The sequence below is a fragment of the Talaromyces proteolyticus genome (assembly GCF_021365285.1).
Source record: "Talaromyces proteolyticus strain PMI_201 chromosome Unknown BGW36scaffold_15, whole genome shotgun sequence".
NCBI lineage: Eukaryota > Fungi > Ascomycota > Eurotiomycetes > Eurotiales > Trichocomaceae > Talaromyces > Talaromyces proteolyticus.
Genome location: NW_025764291.1, coordinates 243600 through 256049, shown reverse-complemented (window position 1 = coordinate 256049; position 12450 = coordinate 243600). Strand labels below are relative to the sequence as shown.

General features: G+C 43.7%; 5 protein-coding genes across 5 annotated transcripts; all 5 read right to left on the bottom strand.

Annotated features, from left to right (window-relative positions):
* Positions 1–276: 276 nt before the first annotated feature.
* On the bottom strand, positions 277–2479 carry BGW36DRAFT_390730 (uncharacterized protein). The gene is made up of 2 exons (XM_046217517.1): positions 2065–2479; positions 277–1992 (listed from the first exon to the last, which is right to left on the bottom strand). The coding sequence occupies exons 1-2, from the start codon at positions 2210–2212 to the stop codon at positions 302–304; spliced, it is 1839 nt and encodes a 612-aa protein (XP_046065719.1). The 5' UTR covers positions 2213–2479; the 3' UTR covers positions 277–301.
* A 782-nt stretch (positions 2480–3261) lies between these two features.
* Positions 3262–6271, bottom strand: BGW36DRAFT_351611 (putative fungal-specific transcription factor). Its single transcript, XM_046213360.1, has 7 exons — positions 6063–6271; positions 5689–6013; positions 5414–5633; positions 5326–5357; positions 3991–5275; positions 3799–3926; positions 3262–3728 (listed from the first exon to the last, which is right to left on the bottom strand). The coding sequence occupies exons 1-7, from the start codon at positions 6173–6175 to the stop codon at positions 3639–3641; spliced, it is 2193 nt and encodes a 730-aa protein (XP_046065718.1). The 5' UTR covers positions 6176–6271; the 3' UTR covers positions 3262–3638.
* Positions 6272–7264: 993 nt separating this feature from the next.
* BGW36DRAFT_433367 (uncharacterized protein) lies at positions 7265–7791 on the bottom strand (the record flags this gene model as incomplete). The annotated part of the gene is made up of 3 exons (XM_046221265.1): positions 7265–7318; positions 7377–7607; positions 7660–7791. The coding sequence occupies 3 exons, from the start codon at positions 7789–7791 to the stop codon at positions 7265–7267; spliced, it is 417 nt and encodes a 138-aa protein (XP_046065717.1).
* Positions 7792–8720: 929 nt separating this feature from the next.
* On the bottom strand, positions 8721–10163 carry BGW36DRAFT_307891 (uncharacterized protein; the record flags this gene model as incomplete). Its single annotated transcript, XM_046212279.1, has 1 exon — positions 8721–10163. The coding sequence occupies one exon, from the start codon at positions 10161–10163 to the stop codon at positions 8721–8723; it is 1443 nt and encodes a 480-aa protein (XP_046065716.1).
* A 354-nt stretch (positions 10164–10517) lies between these two features.
* BGW36DRAFT_269862 (PrpF protein) lies at positions 10518–11367 on the bottom strand (the record flags this gene model as incomplete). The annotated part of the gene is made up of 2 exons (XM_046210143.1): positions 10518–10772; positions 10831–11367. Coding segments are annotated over 2 exons (792 nt in total), but the record flags the coding sequence as incomplete, so codon positions are not given.
* Between the last annotated feature and the right edge of the window lie 1083 nt (positions 11368–12450).

Below are 12450 nucleotides of genomic sequence, written 5' to 3'. Positions count from 1 at the left end.
GCGGCCGACACAGCGAGGTCGTCTTCCCCGGACCTAGTGTATAGCGACCGAGCGGTGGCACTGCAATTTCAGATAAACCCGTGCGACCTCAACATTATGGTATTTGAACACACTATACTGTTTGTAAATTGAGTAATCATGTCACGGATACACAGTAGGTATTTATAGTGGAACTCAAATCGATATATTTCTATGGTTTGTCGAATCACAAAGTCTTTGAATTTGATATTCTAAGAATCACCAAGAGCCAAAAAAAATAAAAATAAAAATTCATGACTAGTGACTGTTCTCTGCTAGTTTTTCAATACAAATATTTCTCTAAGAGCTTGGTAACCTTCTCGCCTTCGTTCAAAGCAACGACGATGCTGATATGGCCATCCGGACGAACTAATGCCATAGCGCCAACATTTGGATCGACGCCTAGTGTGGTGTGGACAGATTTATCCTTGTCAGAATAGATGCGGTATTTCCATAGCTTTAGAGGAGCTGAGAGTTCGTCCAAGTTTATTTCATACTTGTTGTCCGTGTGTACGAAATAAAAGTCTACGATGCGATCCTTGTTTTGGGGGTTGGAATAGTAAACATCTTCAAATCCCCAGGTCTGGTTGGCAGACTTGTCGAAACGCAGGAGAGCCGAGTCAGACGATGCCAGATATTCATCCAGTGGCGCTAATCTATTCTGTGAAATTGAATTCCCGGCAAACACGAAGAGATGGAATCGGCCATTTGAAGGGAAATCGTCCAGAATATTGAGCGGGGTACCGTCTATATGTCGTTGAAGATTGAAAGGGTACAGACGCTTTCCTGGGGTCAAAGGCTCAACCGCATTTTCATTAATAATGGCCTTATTTGACTCATTGTTTAGAGTCAATGGTCCAGGCTGATATTGCTGGCCGACGCCGGAAGTGAAACCGTGAGCTTTGTCGTACACTTCGTGGAATGTCGAGTTGTCGAGAAAGTCCTTACGCGCGAAGAGATGAGAAAATTTTGCATCGAAATCAAGAAGTTCTTGGGCAAGTTGGCGACGTTCGATTGCGTAAGTATCTAGAAGAGCTGGGCTAGCCCGGCCCTTCAATACCAATGCTAGCTTCCAAGTAAGGTTATATGAGTCGGCCATGCTTATATTTAGCCCCTGAGCAGCCTTAGGACTATGCGTGTGACAAGCATCACCAACGATGAATACACGCTTGCTATCCGAAAAGGCCTCAACAATTCGCTGGCGGAGGCGGTACTGACTTATCCAAACCAGCTTTTTGATCTCCATTTTGTATGGGGCAACGATATCCCGCACACGTTGACGCAACAGCTCTAATAAAGCTGTGTCACTGTATTTGGGGCGGATCATGACCTTGTCCCCATTCGTCGCGTCACCATTTACGCCATTGTTGTGTCCATCTTCCACAATCGCAAGATCTGCAGTATTAAGTTGTGTATAGATGCGATTCATATCCCGTGGATTGGGAATCAGCATGATGCCACCTTTTTGCGAGCGTATCGCACACCGGCGACGCACATCAGGAAAATCGGTGTCAAGATGCAAATCAGCTACACACCAAACATCGTCGTTTCCATGTGTTTGTGAATCGAATCCTAGTATCTGCCTGGTTTTGCTCGCTGCTCCATCTGACCCAATAATATACTTAGTTCGGTAGATCGATGTAATATTGGTGTATTGGTTCTTGACGCTGACGCGCAGGGGGTATTCTTGATCATCAGTATATGTAAAATTCACCAACTCTACAGGACGGTCGACGACGAATCCCCTTGACTTCAGATCCTCGTCGAATGCACGCTCGGTTTCGCGCTGAGGGATACTAAGAATCCAGGGATACGGGGTTGGGTTCTGAATTTCCCCGCCGATATGTGTTCTTTGAAACTTCCCGCCCTCATCAATCGCCCAAAAGGCAGTTTCGCTAACGTGATTACCTTGAATATCAAGTCTATGTCTCAGATTTAAGGTTTGCAAAATTTCCTGAGTTCGTGGCTGCACTCCTGTAATCGCACGAAAATGTTTTGTTAACTCATCCTCATAGACCCATATAGCGCCTCGTCTCGCAGGCTTACCTCCAGCATGTCCAGTTTGTATCCTCTCCGGTCGCGCGTCAATGATTCGAACATTTATATCATAGCGTGCTAACGTTAAACTGGCCATGAAGCCAGCAGGACCAGCTCCAACAACCAGCACATCGCACACGACATCGTCCGAAGCCATGTTGTTTGTTAAGACTGTTTCGCGGTTTGAGGTCAATACAATAAAATACGTCTAGATAAGGATCGTTGGGTGTCAATTCTCCTGTTAATCCACTGCGATGTGCTTATATGTATAGTAGATTTTGGTTCATTTGAACGCCATGCATAGACTCAGTTCGGCCGGGGCTGTGGCCCGGATCAGGCAATGCGCAATCGCGGAAACAACGGAATCCATCGAATACGACGAAGGCTCGGGCAAAGTGGTAAAGTCACGTCGCTGAGGCTTACAGGTCTCTCATCTCTTTGGAGATTGACTTACGGTATGATTAGGGCCGGAAATATTATTGTACTACGGCGGAAGTCCGATGGACCTGTAACTAAGTCCTATTTGTCCGATGGCCGACAAGCTCGGCAACCACCTGAATCGACTTTTCCGAACCACTTACAATCGTGTTTCGTCTGAGGTACTACCAGTCGAGGCCGTAAAGCTGTATTTTATTAGATATGTTATTCACCTCTTTAGTAGACACATACAAGGTGTCCAGCGTTGTATTACCTGAGAAAAATAGACTGGCCTCTCAGTTCAGGTATTAATAGGGCCGATGCCGGTCTCCGCCAATCATTCGCCAATGACGGCTTTCATGAAACAGCAGCCAAGCGTAGACCTGACATTGGAACGTTTACAATACCGAAGCATATTCTAGAGGACAATCCGATAATAAGAAATGAACAGTTGGAAATAGATGGCATGATTCTCGATGACTCGGTCATTCTGTAAGGCTGTAGAACATACACGTTTTTGACTTAGGCAAAAAAAAAAACGTTTTTCACAAAAGAGCGGCACAGCCCTCCCCTCTTTCCTATATAGAGTTGGCATTTTTGGGCCCTCAATATTTCACCACTTTTATTAGAAAATATGGTCTGAAATTAATACATAATATAAATCTTACTTTCAATATTATGTATGCTTAGTTCTACCAAATGATTATTAATAATTATTAAGATAAATAAGAATGTAAAATAAAAAATTTATAGCATTAGAGCGTGATTCTTAACATAATAATTATTTTAGGTTATCCTTATTAATAATAAAATACATTTTTATTTATAATATATGATAATGATTGAATCAATTTTAGAATATATTTTCTAATCAAAGGGGTGAAATATTGAGGGCCCAAAAGTGTCATTTTTCTATGGAGTCGGGGGTACGCCGCTCGCTTGTGAAATACGTTAGTACTGATGAGGCTTTGGCAAAAAGGAAAAATTTGATTATCCAGACTCCAGTTATCAACTTATTTTAGCAAACTGTTCGCTTCTGCAATAGTAGATAGGTGGCAACGTTTGTTATTTCCCGCCCATGTATCTACCTAGTTCATGCCTGCTTCTGCCTTTGGGATACATCAGACTACCAGACCGTTATTCTATCGTAAGAGTTAATCTTTTGCTTATATTTCAAACGCATTCCAGCTGTTAGACTGCTTGAGAATATCATCCATCGCGGTTGTGCCAGTCCAATCTTGGAGGTCCCATATTGGCTGAAGAACTCAATCAGCGACTTGCTTGATGTATTTATGACCGGGTTCACTTAGAGGGGTTTAAGCTTACTGTTTCTAAGCCCTCCACTCCTTCTATCGTGTTAGAGCTCTGATTAGAAAGAGATAGCTCATTCTCAAGATCTAGTACATCCCTAGAAAATGTAATGGGGTGTTGATCATCACTTGATACTGGGCAATCTTATTAATCAATTAGCCATGATTTATGTTCGCGTATAAAATCCAGGCCAGAGTATATACACACCTATTATAGAATAGACAGAGTCATCGCTATGTGCCGATATACTCAAAGACGATGCAACTGTCGTCGGCAGTCTTTGGGCTTTATTGAGAACGAGTCGCAACATCTCCACCACTTTCTGTGCTTCTCGGGACATATCGCTCGACTGCAGCCAAATCGAGTAAGAGGTGTTCAATGCTTGAATAATATTCTCTATCTTATGGTCTTCGATCATGCTTGCATCGTGTGTTTCCCGCACGCGGCAGTTGATGTCAACACACAGAATCGTGGCAGCCAGCAAGAATATGTGTTTTACCATAGCAGAGATTTTCCACTTCTGAAGGTAAAGACGCCGCCCTAGCTGGGTTTCTTCATGGATAATAAGCTGTATTTGCAGAATATTTAATGCAGCCCCAATGCATGACTTGCGAGAATGCATATAACGGTTATTTGACCGAGCCACCAGCATGTACTCTCTATGAAGCACGCACCGCGATCTATAGTAAGATAAAGAGAGGAAAAGCCTGTTCACAATGATATCAGCAGTATCCGCAAGACATCTACTCATTGGCTTCATCTGTAGGGGTACTGGAATTCCTTTAAATTGTCTTTCAAGAATCTTGTCTAATTCAATGATTTGTTCGTACGATATCGCTTTCTTTGGGGAGCCAGTAAGGTCGACGATCATATTGAATATTGATAATAGTCGGTTTTTTGCAACCAAAAACTGAATTGCGCTTGCCTCAGAATCTGATCTCGGGGGCGGTAGTTCTATCATATCTGGACTAAGTGCGTCGTCGCTGATGTCTTGCGGCTCCTTCGTGTCTGCCTGAGAGTCATTGATCATCCGTGGGAGCCCAAACTGCCCGGCTGCTGAGGAGGTGACTTGAAATAGAACTGCCCATGCCCTACGCCGCATCTCTACTTGAAAGGGTGAGAGGCGTGATGAGTGAGATCCGTCACGGTGATAGCCCATTCGGAGGGCTATCTGCACAATAATTCCCATCAAAGCCCAAACGCCGGTATGACTATCAGTGATATTGACATATTCGATAGCCAGGTAATGTAATAGTGTTTCCACTGTGTATGGAACACACTTGGTGTAATCTGCAAGGACAAGACACTGGGCTGCGCGCTCTCGATAGAGTTGGATACTATGCATCAAATCCAAACCGGCATCGTGTAATGTTGGTGACTCGGAATATGACGTTTCAAGCTGTTGATGTAAAGTGCCCAAGCATATAATACTGAACAGAAGACCAATCCACATAGTAGAAGTTTCCCATGGAGACTCCCAGAATCGATGGTACTAGGCTCAAGAGTCAGAAGAGGCTTCCAACGTCACGACCACTCCCTTACCTCTTCTAAAAAAGTTGGACCATGAATCAAGACTGTAGACGTTAGCTTTAAAGAATAATGAACATAATTGCAACTTGATATAACTTACGCGAGTTGATATTCTTTGAGTTGAAATATCTTATTACTAGTTGGTCAATTGTAGGTCGCGGTGGAATTGAGGCTAAAATTTCTCGCTTGTCAAGTTGTTGGAAATTACCGAGCAGCAATACTGGTCCACGGTTTGATATTCCGCCTATGCTTTTACTATTATTTTTAAACTCGGCGGATTCTGGGACCTCGTCGTCAAAGCAGTCCTTCAACTCTGCAATCTTCAGATCTATTAGTTTTCCTGGCAAGCCTCGTAATCTCAAGAATATAACCTACACCGTCAAGAATGGCCGTCCAATGCGAGCCTTCAACATAAGTAGTCTCCGCATTCTCCAGGCTAATTCTTCCAAAGCTTTTGGGTAACTCTAAAAAATCGGGAGAGTAATGGCCTTGCGAGGCGGACGTGCGATTATTGGCATCTGCTTCATTTTTCAAAGACAGGACTAACTTTTCCAGTTGGGCAACTCTGTCATGCATGTTTGAGGTTGGATGAATGACTCGTTTTCCACTCTGTAGCGGGGTCGCGGCTGGGTATGTGCAGGACAGGGAAAGGCCACGACGCGCACACGACTCGCAAGGCAGACCACGATCGCATTTTAATCTTGAGCATGAGTATTTAAGTATGAAGAGCCAATAATGATATTACTTACTTTCCTCGCCTGCACAGGGTGCATGATAGTTGAGGCTTGTCTCTTCGTCGATTAATAGGAGGAAGAGATCGTCCTGACTCGTGAGAAGCCACTTGTTCCTGTGGCAGCGCCATATTTCAGATCTCGGTCCTTATTTCCTCGCTGTTTCCACCAAGAAAGATCAATATGAATAGGTTTAGATCTGGTGGTGGAAAATAAAAATTTTTGAGATTTGGGAATAACACATCAAATACATCTATATAGCAAGTTGCTTTTCTCCGACCCTCCGACCTTCCGGTCGAGCCTTTCCCGAGGCGGAATAGACTTTCAATGGCTCAGCTCCATTCTGAAACGGAGCAGACTGATTTAATGTTGAACTAAATATGCAATCATTATAACTAGAGCATATCAAGCGTTCGGTTTTTAGCCTAACGTATAGTGGAAAATGAAATTCAACAGTTAATTACCCATTCTGCCCCCCCTCTTTCATTCGAAGCGGTATCACTTGTATAGATTCGGAGCTAACAAAAATCTACCAAGGGCCGCGACGGGTATTTACATTTCGGTTCCACTATGATTGGAAACACCATACTTTCAGTGACATTTATGACTTGTTAAGTAGAGGACATCGCGAAAATCTGTAGCTTTTGGGGTAATTGAAATCCTATGTTGGCTTCTATCCATTGATAAACCCTGGTTTACGTACAATGTTATTCCTGGTTGAAGAGATTCTCTATCGTGATAAATGAGTCTTCGTTATGCTAAGACCACTTACTACGTATTCGAGGGTTATATAGAGGTTCTTTGTGTGCTATAGGTTATATATTGAAAATTATATGGCGTGATACCCTTTGAGAATTTACTCCACCGTCTGTATATATTTATAAATTGATGTCAGATCTTCAGGTTACAGAGGCGGTAAACTGTAATACTCTAAGAATCCATGGCATAATTTTTTGAATGACATCTAGATCAATTGGTATACATGTATACTATAACATTGAAAATACAGTATGGTTATTTACCACACAGGCGCCAGAAGACTGACGAAAAAATTTACGATTCCATTTCATCTCTTCTCAGCAATAGGAATGGTAAAATACATGTCAATGTGTATATAAAATCAACCTGAGTTGTAACGCGGCTAATATACTGCAGGCTAATATCGATTTATATTGTTGTATGAATTGATTGCTTTTCCCCGAATAAAGTGACTATTTGTATTATATGACAGTAACGGTCTGATTGAGAAACTGGATTAAAGGATAGGCGCTGGCCTGTACGAAAAGATCGCTCAGTTAGTACCTTAATGGTAATAGGTACCAGGAAACTTACTCCAACAAGCGACAAATGCGTTACACCAATCAAAGCCAGTCCCGATATGTCTTTAGGGACTTCGACTGTGAAGTTTTGGTACGGAGGCTGGACGCCGTTGTGGAACTCCGGGTCATATCCACCCTTGTACAAAATGGTTCCCATGCTGTCAGCTGGTGAAGTGCATTTCCCATCTCGGCATGGCGAAATACCAATCACAATGGCAATTTCATTCGAACCGGTCAATGTATCCTAATGGAAATCAGCCTTGCACTTACAGCGATGGAAGAAAGTCAACACTCACGGGACGCTGTATTTGGATAGTCTGATCCGAACCTGCTGCCACTTGGGTTCCCAATTTGGGCAAACCAATCTGCACTGACTGGGACAATGTAGTAGTGGCAAACAGACCGAGACAACACAAAAGATTCATCATGATGGGCGACAATTAAAAGTGGATTGATCCGGTGTTGGCAATTCCGCTAAGACTAGAAAGTAGTGCTAGAGAGTTGTTAAAAGTCATTTTGGGTGATGGGAGGCATCGCTATTAAATAATACTAATCTGCACCAGCAGCGTGGCATGATGTCTCATTGTTGGACAAAATAGTCCCAGTTTCTATAGACGCAGGGAGGATCGCCGCTAAAGCTGAGACATGACGCTGAGTCAAGTGGGTGGCGCAAATCAATGCTCTTTCAAGAGGATCAATTCTAGTGCGATGGAGTCGGATGAGCTTCCCGACCTGCAGGCCAGCCAATCGTCGCTTCTCAATTGAGATAAAGCAGGTTGTTGGCTTGCGCCACCGCGAATCATGACTGAACTATTCCCTTTTAGTGGATTTTGGTTTGATGCATACTTACTAATAAATATTATTGAATCAACCTAGCCTTTGCTGTTCGGCGCGTGGAGCTCAAGGTTCGAAATCATAACACGTGAAATATACTCCGTAGTGAGGGGAAGTAAACCATAAAATTCAGTTGCCATAGCTTGTGTTAATGTGCGGGCAAAAGTTCGAAATCCGAACGCACAATGGCCATGGCGGCCTTATATATAGCCCATGGCATACAAAGAGCCATACTATATACGCTGAACGATTTCGGAATTGGGTTAGGGTTGTAATGGTGGAAACTCATTTACCACGACAAAGCCACTTCACCGGTCTCGATGCGAATACCAAGCGAACAGGGGTTTTTGCCAGCGACCCGGTGAACGCATTGGGAAGCATCGTAAGTTTTGTGCTGAACTTTTAATGTTACTCTTTAGGTAGAGTCTCAAATGACATTTTTACATTCAATTCTAAAATTATACGGCGCAGAATTAGTCAAAGCAATAAATTTAGCCGTCTCAATTGGTATACCAGCTACCTTCTACTGAACTAAAGCCATAAGCTCGGACACGTGATACCTTTCAAGGGTGTATACAATATTCTGGATCTTCCTGGCTGCTTCCTCACCAAAGACAGGCCCGGCCAACCCCAGATACTTCGCTGCAATCTTTTCTCGCGACGAATCACCTGCCCCACCATCGTCTTTTGGCTTAATATGTTTGGTAACAACCGTGCCATCTGTGAACTCCAGAGTAATATATTGCTCCAATCGGTCCAGACCAGGGTCGTCCATAATATGGATACATTCTGCGAGCTTATGGATACTTGAATCTCTCAGGTAGTCATACCCAGCCCAACCAATGTATCCACCATGCAGCCACGAGAGGGCAATTTGGTAGTATGCGGAAAATTGCGCATCCACAATATTCAACGGATGAACTTTGTTTGGTGTTGGTAACCCAACGATAGGGTATTGATACGAGGGCAACCTTACATGGATATGCTTAACTTCTTTGGCTGATGACGACGAACTAAACTTGCGGCGGATCTCATCCACTACCTCAATCAACCCATGTGTCATGCGACACGCCGGAAAAGGCTTCCAAATAGTTTTTAAAAAAACCCATTCACTACCCAAGGTATCAAGCAGCTCCTCGTAGTTAATTTTATTTGGCGTATATGCATTGAAAAAACCGAATTTTCCTTCGAAGATCTTTTCGGCGCCAATGACACCAGATTCGGCCAAAGAAACGCATAGCCAAGCATCATGAACCGCGAAACCTGGGTGCAGTCGCTTATTCCACGATCCATTCTCCAGATATTGCATCGATCCGGCCGGCTTAGAGCCTGCTAACCCAAACGCCATTTCTATGAGAGAAGTGGAGAGGCCTTTGACCTTGGAAATGGTAGCCACAGCACCAAATATGCCGGCAGTAGAGGTATTATGAAATCCTCGTGAGTATGCACCGTGACCGAGAGCTCTTCCAATGCGGCATGTGACTTCATATCCAATAGCAACAGCCTCAATCAGTGCATCCCCTCTAGTACCCAAGACCTCACTGGCGACAAGCCCAGCCGTGATTGCGGTAACACCAGCATGTAAGACACCTTCTGCATACGTATCATCAAAGTCTAGCGAGTGGGCTAGAAAACCGTTTAACAGCGCGGCATATTGCGGTAGAAACTTTTGGCCCTTTTTGAAAACGGTATTCCTTCCGTCACTCGCTTGGAGACAAGAGATCGCGCGATACACAGGCTCTGTAGACTCGGCTTTGTCCACCGCAGCACAAGCCACCCCAATGTAGTCTAAAATTAGATTTTTCACCGTCATCTTAACGCTTTCATCCAAGTCAGCATATTTAGTGTTTTGAACAAACTCAGCTATCACACTTGTCGTTGGCCGTGAGTCTTGTGTTAAGCAATCTGGGGGCTCTTCAGATCTTTGAGGAGTTAGGTTATTATCGCCCCTATCCTCAGATGCCATAAATGTCTTCGGTATATACACGGTTCCATCCATTATGCGACGTGCTGTTCGGACGAAAGATAGCGTTTTGAATTCTGGTATAGCATCCGAATTTCCGATGTTTTCCGTATGAACCAGTACCGTCATGACTCCTATTGGATGGCTAATTTCAAATGAATCCTCTACTATGCCTCCAATAACGCGGTTCACGATGGTACCAGAAACACGGCTACAGGCGGTTGCGCATATAGCTCCTGTCCCAGCCATACTTTCGTGACACATCTTGTCAAGAAAAAGGCGGGCAGATATATGACCTCTCTTTGAAGGAGCGACGACTATAGGTAAAGGAGCAAATGCAGTAACTTTGTCCCAATTTCTCCAGTCTGAAGTTAGACCCAGCAGTTGTCCAACTTTACCCCTGAGTTCTTGTGAATTCTCTATCCAACTTGCGTTTGCGGTCAATTCAGCCGCGCTCTCGTGGCCAGTGATCCCAAAGTCAGATGCGTTGACAAAAACACACCAGTTGGCAACATCGCAGATCGTGACCTGCACATCTTTTCCAGCTATGTTGACTATATCCACTAGCCTTCCGGAAGGGAATATTCCCTTTGATAAGGTGGCTCCCAATGTCTGGATTTCTGTTATAAAACCAATTCTATTCTCGTCACCTCACAACATCTTGACTTACATGCTTATAATCCATCAGGATAGGAGCTCCCGCCCCAGGCACTCCAGAAATTTCCTGATTTCCCTTTGAAACAGCATATCCATTATCATCAATAGGAACATGAGATATAATAAGTTTCCTAGTACCGGTGTTGTAGATGCGAACTTCTTGAGCTTTTAGCTGAGGGTCACCCGAGCTACCTGGTCGATAAGTGGTAAGCCCTTCATCAATTGCAAATGGACCAACCGCTGCTGAGATATTGCCGCAGTTTGCATCATATGAAATGACATTATCTGCCGTACCGACCTGGGCGAAAGTATAATCCACATCTGCGTCGTCACGGGCTGATCTCTTTATAATAGCAATCTTTGACGTAACTGCTTTGGAACCACCCATTCCATCGATCTGCAATGGATCTGGAGATCCCATCACCCGCTTGAGGATTTTGTCTCTTTGAGGACCGGGCTTGGGAAGATTCTCCTCGCGAAAAAAGAGGGCTTTGCTTGTACCTCCACGGTAGTATGCAACAGGAAGCCCATACTGATCGTGCCCTGGCATTTTAAGAATTATGTGAACCCGAAAATAAACTACGTTTCTTTATCAGTTTGATTGAATGTCTTGACTTTGCGCAACTAGTAGTTTGGATTTCCAGTCAAATATTTTGGAGCGATCAATTAATATAGTGATGATATCGGGCCGTTCCCGCCGACCTGTGTTAAAAACCTTTAACAACCTCCTCGGCCGTCTTCGGGCCGGACTTTCAGGACATCGGCGTTTGTTTAATTATCGCAATATAGAACACGGGCTAGTAGGGAATACTTAAGAAGCTTGTAAACTCCATAGCGATTTGAGTCGTATCTCCGAAGTGTAATGATCTATAAGATGTATACATTCTAAATATATGCATGAGATGGTACGTAGAAGATTGTTGTCTAGATACGTAAAGGGATATGGAAACCCAATACATAGCCCATAGGATGCAAAGAGCTTCTATATAATAAAGGAGTGGGTTCAGAATTCTAAAACCCTATACATAATGATAGTGTCAGGAACCTGGCAAACCTCTAAAAACCAGGTCGGCATATTACAGGTGGATTCCATTCCTCGGGATAACGAACATTGCGGGTAAACTTAATATAGTGGTATAGAAATGAAGATTTATTCGTTGTACTGCATCGTTATCTCTACGCGAATTTATTCTGCTATAAGCACAACAGAATATCTCAGTTTTCTCGCTGCACCTACCCATGCGCAACCATGATCTCCCTTCTTCCCTTTTCTCAAATTTTGTGAACAACCGGCGAAGCTAGGTTCAAATTCTTCGTCCTCAAGGTAAAATCTACCTTCTTCATAATATCTCAACCCACCAACGATCGTCGAAGTTTCGTAAGGGGCTTCATGGGGTGTACCCACAGTATCACTTGCGGTACTGCTGCTGGTCAAACTTGGCGAACTCCAAATTTGAACGATTCGCCGAGATACAAGATGCAAGGCACACATTTCGGCCAAAGTTTGACGTTTGGTAGGCTGCGTAGGAACTCTGGGAGAGTTGGCTTGTTCCACGCCACCCAATAACCAGGCAAGGCATACAAGGCTTTATTTCGTATTTCCAACCTAGTACAAAATATCTAGCATCATGTC

Bases quoted from the DNA above. Each gene is read 5' to 3' on its own strand.
- BGW36DRAFT_390730 (XM_046217517.1), bottom strand. From the start codon at position 2,212: ATGGCTTCGGACGATGTCGTGTGCGATGTGCTGGTTGTTGGAGCTGGT. The intron at 1,993-2,064 runs GTAAGCCTGCGA...GTGCGATTACAG, and splicing joins ACAAACTGGACATGCTGGAG to GAGTGCAGCCACGAACTCAG.
- BGW36DRAFT_351611 (XM_046213360.1), bottom strand. From the start codon at position 6,175: ATGGCGCTGCCACAGGAACAAGTGGCTTCTCACGAGTCAGGACGATCT. The intron at 5,358-5,413 runs GTAAGTTATATC...TAACGTCTACAG, and splicing joins CTCAAAGAATATCAACTCGC to TCTTGATTCATGGTCCAACT. The intron at 3,927-3,990 runs GTGTGTATATAC...TTGATTAATAAG, and splicing joins CTCTGTCTATTCTATAATAG to ATTGCCCAGTATCAAGTGAT.